The sequence below is a fragment of the Cynara cardunculus genome (assembly GCF_001531365.2).
Source record: "Cynara cardunculus var. scolymus isolate 2C chromosome LG 4, CcrdV1, whole genome shotgun sequence".
NCBI classification, from domain to species: Eukaryota; Viridiplantae; Streptophyta; class Magnoliopsida; order Asterales; family Asteraceae; genus Cynara; species Cynara cardunculus.
In genome coordinates this window covers 15,946,777-15,954,884 of record NC_037531.1, presented here as the reverse complement: position 1 = coordinate 15,954,884, position 8,108 = coordinate 15,946,777, and the positions used below count along the sequence as shown (strand labels likewise).

General features: G+C 34.2%; 1 protein-coding gene across 1 annotated transcript; it reads right to left on the bottom strand.

Moving 5' to 3' along the window:
- Positions 1-306: 306 nt before the first annotated feature.
- Positions 307-3,127, bottom strand: LOC112511209 (60S ribosomal protein L31-like). The gene is made up of 3 exons (XM_025116729.1): positions 3,020-3,127; positions 2,790-2,895; positions 307-758 (listed from the first exon to the last, which is right to left on the bottom strand). Exons 2-3 carry the CDS (start codon positions 2,870-2,872, stop codon positions 479-481), a joined length of 363 nt encoding a protein of 120 aa, XP_024972497.1. The 5' UTR covers positions 2,873-2,895; positions 3,020-3,127; the 3' UTR covers positions 307-478.
- Positions 3,128-8,108: the final 4,981 nt, after the last annotated feature.

Genomic DNA, 8,108 nt, shown 5'->3' with positions numbered 1-8,108 from the left:
AACGCCTTTTACCCGGTAACTTTGAGGGAAGACCCGGGACTTGAGCTTGCCGAAAAAAGCCCAAAAGAGCCCAGTGAAAAAGCCTATCAGACCCTTTTTAAAAACCCAAAGCCCAGCCCAGGACTTTTTTTCTCACTGAAATCGGGCTTAGAACTTAGAAGGCAGGAAGGCCTTGTGAACGTCTGGTCTGCGTACATCCTACCTCTAAACCCTCTCTTTACGTGGTATATATTTGGTTCGTTTCATTTGGCTTCATAGATCTTTTGAAATTTTAAGAGTTCGTAACAGCTTTACGTAAATGCTATATAAAGAAGTACGGATAATTTGCTTAAAAGGAATACCCTCGATTCGCCATACACAATACATCAAAATCCAAGATCTCGGGGCAAAAATTTCATTTGGATAGTTTTGGAACAAAATCAAGCTATCAAAGCATATGAGTAGAACAAAAAATGAAGTTTTTTTTGTGATATCTTGATCAATCTTCATCATCGATTACCTTGGTTCCGAGTCCCGTTAGTCCTTCAGCCGGGATTTCTGCAACGGTAACAAGCGAGTAGAGTTCTTCTTTGGCATCTTCGTCATCATTCCTTTTGCGAGCAATGCGGACCCTAACCCTCCTTGGGACACTTCTAATACCCCTGCTCCATATATGCTTGTTTAGTTTCACATCCACTCTCACATCTGTCGTCCCCATGGCTTTTTCTGCAAACTTTCTTATCTCCTTGATGGCTTTAGGAGCCTTCTTTTTGAAGGTGCTGTTCAAGATCCATCACGAAATGAGCTAAATAATCAATTAAGGGAGATCAAACGTCATGAAATGAAACTACATAAGAACCATTCACGAATTTGTTGCATGTACATCTGTAGCAACCCATCCTACATGGATATAAAGTAGATATGTGAGCTCCTTATAAGCTCAAGGTTGTGGGCAACGAATAATTTCCATCATGGTTTTAAGTTGGTTACTTGGTTCAGAGGTTATTGTGCCAGCTTGCATCTTGGGCTATTGGGAATTTAAGTACAAAAGCAATATCTGATATATACAACCAACTAACCCACTAAATCGCAGTTGAAGGTAGGATGGTTGGGGGTTGATATGTACGCATACCTGACCTCTACCCAAAAGGGTAGAAAGGCTGTTTCTATAAAGACCCCCCAGCTTGTAAACGAGTGTGAGGGAAAAGGTACAACGATTAAAGACTAACATATTCTGAACGAAGCACGAATAAGCATGGACAAAAAGTATAAAATTCTCAAGGCCATTAAAGAACAAGACACTCATGTGATGCTGATTTTAGGGAAAAAACAGGCTGACATTTAACAAACTTTTTGTGGGAACAATCGAATAATGGATCATAAAATATAGCAAAGTTATGGTCATCTACAACTGGCCTAAAATCACAATGACCAAGGCTATGTTTGGTTTGTCATGTGAAAGCTTTTTAAGTTAACAAACTTTACTCTTATCTTGATTATAGTATGTAAAGTTAGAACTCGGTTAATCTTTTCAACATGTCCTTTTTGGTCATTTTGCATTTGTCACCTAGCTTAACTATTTTTTGCCAAACGTGATTAGCTTATCAGCTAGTTTGCCAAACATAGCCTAAGCCTTAACAAAATCAAGCAATCTAAAATGAATCACTAGAAAGGAGCAAACCTCAGAACGAAATGATAGAAGACAATGAGGAGATTATATGTTATGATCAAACATGAAAAGGTTGCAAAAGAAGGGAGAACAAGAGAGAAAGGTGTCATCCTCGCAGAGAGTAGAGAAAATCCAAGGGTGGTTAAGCCAATGCACAAGCTAAAAAAACCAAATCAAACGAGTCTAGTATGTCCCACCCGATGGTGGGTGTAAGATGTACGTAGACCTGACCTCTACCCCAGATAGTCAGGTGGATGTTTCCGTGAAAACCCATGGCTTGTGCAAAGCATGTGAAGCAAAAGGAATGTCAAAAACACAAGTTGACACCCCTTATTCAAGAAGAACTAGACAAATTACTTGGAAGGCTTAAACAGATTAGCCAATACATATGCAACTGGCACCCATCTTTAATTCAATGTTCATCCCAAACTACTTTTTTTATGGACAACTTGAGTCCCTTTAATTCGCAGGTTCATGCAAAACACCCCCTCATTGAGCAAACTTTTCCCATTCTAGAGAACGAGCATAACTCATTCACGAGGAAATAGTCAAACATGGAAAAAAAAGTCATGTAGGCACCGTTGGGAAGTTTTATTCCAAACTAAAGATTAAAAACTGTTGAAATTTGCAACAATTCTCCCGACTTATATAGTAACTACCCTATGTAGTTTCAGATAGCCTATCCCTACCATGGATAAAAGCAAGATGGTTTCTGTATAGTTATTGCAAACCAGCATAAAAGTTGGCTACCTCTATGCCAAAGAGCCTTATGTATGTGAAAAATGTGAAGCAAAAATGGTGAGATCAGTGTCCAATTCAAACTATGGTACCCATAACTTTTAGGTGTAGGCTTGTAGCTGAAGAATATAAGAGTAAAATCATTCTACAACCAACACATAATGCAGTTCCTGAGTTATCATTAATCCAAATAAGACTGAGCCAACTAATATCGAAATCCCACAAACACAAACTTCAAAAAACCTAAATTGGCCAGGCAAACAAACATCAACAATCATCCAATTAAGTAAACATTTAATTGAACTTAAAAGCAAACAGAATCAAACAATCCCGAAGTGACAAGCGTTTCAAAATAGATAGACAATGAATGAGAACCCTAAGCACCACCAAATTTAGAGATTACCAGCCATGCAAGCGCTTATGAAGGTTGATAGTGTATTCCCTAGTAACCACCTCCTCCTTTCTACCTTTCGTCTTTTCCACCATTGTCCCTTGATCTTCACCGGTACCTGTACTTCAACAGAATCAATTTTCAACATTGTTTTAGAGAAAGACCAACAATCTATCAAACGGAAACGAAGTGATCAATCGATCTGAGGGTAGTTTGTGTTCGGAGGAGCAAAAGAGGCGAACCTGGTTATGGAAGCGATCGAAAAGGAGACCGAGTATCCCCAAATATGCAGCAGCCGCAGTGGCAGTGGCAGTGGCAGAGAGAGTAACCAGCAAACCCTAAATAAATAGTAGCACCAATTTAGAAGCTAAAAATAACATTTCGAATTAATTTTTTTTATTTTGTGTAATTTATTTTAAATTCTTTGTTTTACTATTTTGTATATTGCAATTTAAATATTTAGATTTGTAATATATATTTAAAATTAAATGTATTTTTATTTTATTCCAAATTTATGTAAACGTTTTGCTTAAATGTTTGAAATATCACATCGTATAATCAAAGTTTAAAATGGTGTGAGGTGTGGCGTGACAACGAGATCAAACCTCATACTTTACATGTCACGGTGCCCTTCTCAAAATGATGGCATAATCTGTGAGTTGTAATCGCTGAAGAACCCATCGAATTTTCTTTCATCTTATCGTGCATGCCTGATACGTCTTTGAAGGAATTATCAACGATCAAGATCAAAGGCGTAGACAGACCACCGGGTCGGCAATCGTTTCTTCGTTTCGGATCCTTATCCGAAAAGATCGACTAAGCAATGGACTCTACCACCAATATCTAAGCTGCGTTTATTCCTTATTGGGCTTCCAATTAAGCCCAAATGCCCACTACTATTACTATCTCTGAAATTGGGCCCGGCTTGGGGAATTGCAATTTTTCGATCGATTTATAGGAAATTATGAATTAATATTTTAATTAAAAACAAAAACACTTTTTGGTGGCTTTATGATATGGGCCCAAGTGCTTATTTACATGGGATTCTTCAAATGTCGTACAATAACCCTAAAAAAACTAAATATAAAAATATTTTAATATCTTTTATTTTTAAATCAAGGAAAGTAATTTCTTTTAAAAGAGGATGATAACACACACATATATATATATATATATGATCAAATAAAAACCATCTTCATTTGTGTAAACCGTGCAAACCACCTTCATCCGTCGATTTCATTGTTTAATCTTATGAAATTTTTTCATTAAAATTGTTTAATCTTGTGAAATTGTTTCATATAATACTTTTTTTGATCAAGTTGTTTCATATATGGTTGTGAAATTGTTTCATATAATACTTAATAAAACTGTTTCATGTATTTCTCTAAAATTAATGAAACTGTTTCATGTATTTCTCTAAAAATTAAAATAATGAAGATGATAATATCTATGATTAAGACCCTCCACAATAAAAATGATTAATCGAAGCTCTCATAATTAGAAAAAAATGAACAAAATGAAAAATTATGATTAGTTCAATGAGGTTTGCACGGTTTGTACAAATTGAGTGGTTTGCATTTGATCGTTCCCCTATATAGATATATATATATATATATATATATRTGTGTGTGTGTGTGTGTGTGTGTGTGTGTGTGTGTGTGTTGACTTGGGATCATGTGAAAGAAGTATGTTTTCGTGAGACTTGTAAGATTACAAATTAACACTGAACTTTCACAAAAAGATACTGTAAATGTAAATCTTCAATGTTTTTGCTGTGAATGTTCAGTTTCTTTTTGTATATTCACAATGTTCTGCTGTGAAAGTTTAATTTAAATTTTCGTTCTCATGGGTCTCACGAAAACAAGTTGATCTCACGAGAACCCAACTCCTACATATTCATTAGATTTCTCATAACAGTTTCTCGAATTAGATAGAACAATTTTCATTGTAATTATATTTACTCAATTACTTCATATAAATCATAAATCAAAATTAAGGTGGCGTTTGTTTTTTAAGAGGTGCTGAAGTCTGAAGTCTGAATTCACTTCTGAATTTTAAGAGGTGGTGTTGAAGTCTGAAATCTGAATCAGTCAGACTGTTTGTTTTTACGTCTGAAATCTGAATCAATTCATTTCAATTAAATTTAACTGAAATATCCAATCATTTAAACGAAATTGGTGTTCAAACGATCCAAGCTCACAATGGAAATCAGAAGTGGAATCACTGTTAACATCATGAACTTGATTATGATCGTTTCCAATGCCTAATGTTTTTCCATTTCCAATGAAGGAAAAAGGGAAGATTGAAGAACCCTAGCTGCTAAGGAACTGAAAGCCCCTGTTTACGCTTGGTTGGTTTAAATACCCATAAATGGTTTGGATTTCTGAAGATGGAGATGGAAAAACATTAGGCATCTCGCAACACTGCCCTAAAATTGACTCGTAATCGAATCTTTCCAATGGCAACCCTAACAACGACCTCCCCGTCGTCCTCTCCAACGCCTGCCGTCGAATCGAAGCAGCCCTAAGGCAGTCCCCAAGCTTCGATTCCGAAGGATTGAACGAAATCGATGCCGAAAAACCCTAGGAGGTATATGAAGGAGGAGGCAGTGCATCCGATGCTTTAGGAACCGGAGACGGTGATCGATCGACGATACCGACACCGGAGTGGAGAAAGGGTGGGAGGTGGTGCCGGAGTGGTGGCGGGTGGAGGTGGGGTTTTGGGAGAGAAATGGAGGTGGTGGAGGAGGGGAGTGGGGAGGAGAGGGAGAGGAACATGGCGGAGGGTAGGCGAGAGCTTGAGGCAACGCGATTAAGAGGTTTTCAGACTGCATTTTACCTCTAAATAATTCAGATGAAATCAGATGTTTTAAGCACTTAATTTATAAAAAAAAAAAAAAAAAACGCACTTAATCCCTCAATGTCTGACCGATTCAGACATAAGAAACAATTAAGTGCTTTTTTTTAAAAAACAAACAGCACCTAAAATAATTAATGTATTTATAATTGAGTTATAATTCTAGAAGAGGGATCATGCCAAAAGTTTAAATATCATATATGATTACACCCTATTTTGTGTGTGTTTAATCGTATATGATTAAGCGTCTATTTGTTGTCAAGACAACATAATCATATATGATTAATCATGTACATCATACATGTAATATTGAAATTGTTCGTCTTCTTATAAATTGTTTAACTTCTGTTTTAAACCAAACCTGACCTTATTATTTCAATAGTTAATTATTTGTATCACTTATTTTATCATAAGAATTAAAGTTTGTATTTTTAATAAAAACATAAATTAATCTAGAAATTATTATATGTGAGATTAAAAATTAATATTTATTATTTTAGATGGATATCATCACAAAAATTTAAACATGGAAGTGGCAGTGGGGTCCATACAACTTGCAACCCCCTAGAATATTCTATTATAAGATGGGTCGGCATGAGATAAAAGTGATCAAGGATTCAGATCTATTTTTACGTTTTTTATCATAACTTTCTTTCTCACATGATCATTCGTCTATACATATAATATGTATATATATAGAGACTTGAGATCATGTGAGACGATGATGTTCTCGTGAGACTCATGTGACCACATTTTACATTTGAAACTTCACAGCAAAACACTTTAGATTTTTTTTTTACCTTTACAATGTTTTGTTATGAAGATTTAAATGTAAAAATATAATCTTATTGATATTAAACAAGCTAGTCTCATATAAACTAAATCCTATATAGAGATATATAATATGTAAATATAGAAGTGACATCGATAGAAAAATCCTGACAAAAAACCAAATTATTTATTTGAGATGGTCTAATGATTAATGACTAAAAAGGCACATTTAAAACACACACATATATAGATATGAGTTATTTTACAATCTTTTACATTTGTACAACCAATGCAACTCAATCTCAACCGTCCATTTAATTTGATGAATATGTGATTTCATAAAAAATTTGATTGTTTTATAATATAAAGTATTGATCATAATTAATGAACTCTAGTCATTTTCTTAAATATTCAAATCATAATTAATGAATTCTTATCATTTCCATAAATATTCCAGTTAATTGGGTTGCATTGGTTGTATAAATAGACATGGTTGCATTTGAAATATACCCTATATATATAATCAGAATGTTAAATATCATGAGAATGTAAGAATAAAGTGTTAGAGAACGTTCATATGTGGATCATTAAAAAAATAGGAAAAAATCTATTGAAGATCCATGTGTAAAACAACGTTACAGATTAGTCATATGGGTTCACACATGCATCTTCAAATATATTTTTTTCAATTATTTATATACAAAACTTTTGTTTCTTACTTTCTCATAATATTTAGTCTTCTTATTTACACTGACCTTTCTCTCTCTCTCTCTCTCTCTATATATATATATATATATATATTGTATGTATGTATGTTTAAGATGTAGAGAGAACAGGCTGGAATGGAGGAAAGGGTTAGAAAGATCTATAAAATTACATAAGATGTTTTATGAAACACCCATCTTTTATATTACTGAAACAACCCGTTTGATTTTCAATTGTAATATTAATAAAATAAAGGTCTTTTCTTGTAAACAACAACAGATTTACTAACATTGCAAAACCCGTTTGAATAAATTGACATAAAGTAAAAATACCAAATAGAAAATAAACTTTGACAATACCAACACTATTAATTATTGATCATAATAATTGTTGGCATAAAAATACAACTAGAATTTACAACAGAACATTCAATGCTGAACTGAGCGTTTAAAACCACAAACCTACTTCTTTGAGCTATCATTAATTTACACAAAGATTTCACATGCTATGAATACCAAATATGGCAAAATTTTGAACCTTTAAATACTGAAACAAAATTGATATATCAGATAGAACTAAAATCAAAGCTGCAGTTTAAATAAACACATGCATATATAAATTTGAATAAATAAAAAGACTGTATAAATAGAGATGTTGGGATGGTGTTAGACTTTTAATTAAGAAATTTTTGGATACAAATTATAACATGTTATTTAAGTGGATGTATTTGAGAGGGTGTGTTTCACTTGAAGAAGTTTAAGGACTGTGAGTGTACGAATGTATAAAGAAAGGGTGTAGTTTGAAAGTGGGTATAAAGATAAGGGGGTGTGAATGAAAATATAGGGAGGGTGTGAGTTGGAAGTCGCTTTCTGGTCAAAGAAGTTGGAGACAGCTAGCAAACTACCAGACCACAGCAACTTAGAAAAGAATCCACAGCTTTGCTTTCTAGGACGGTGAAACGTGCATTCTTCTCCTACTATCCGTCTATCTCTCTATCAT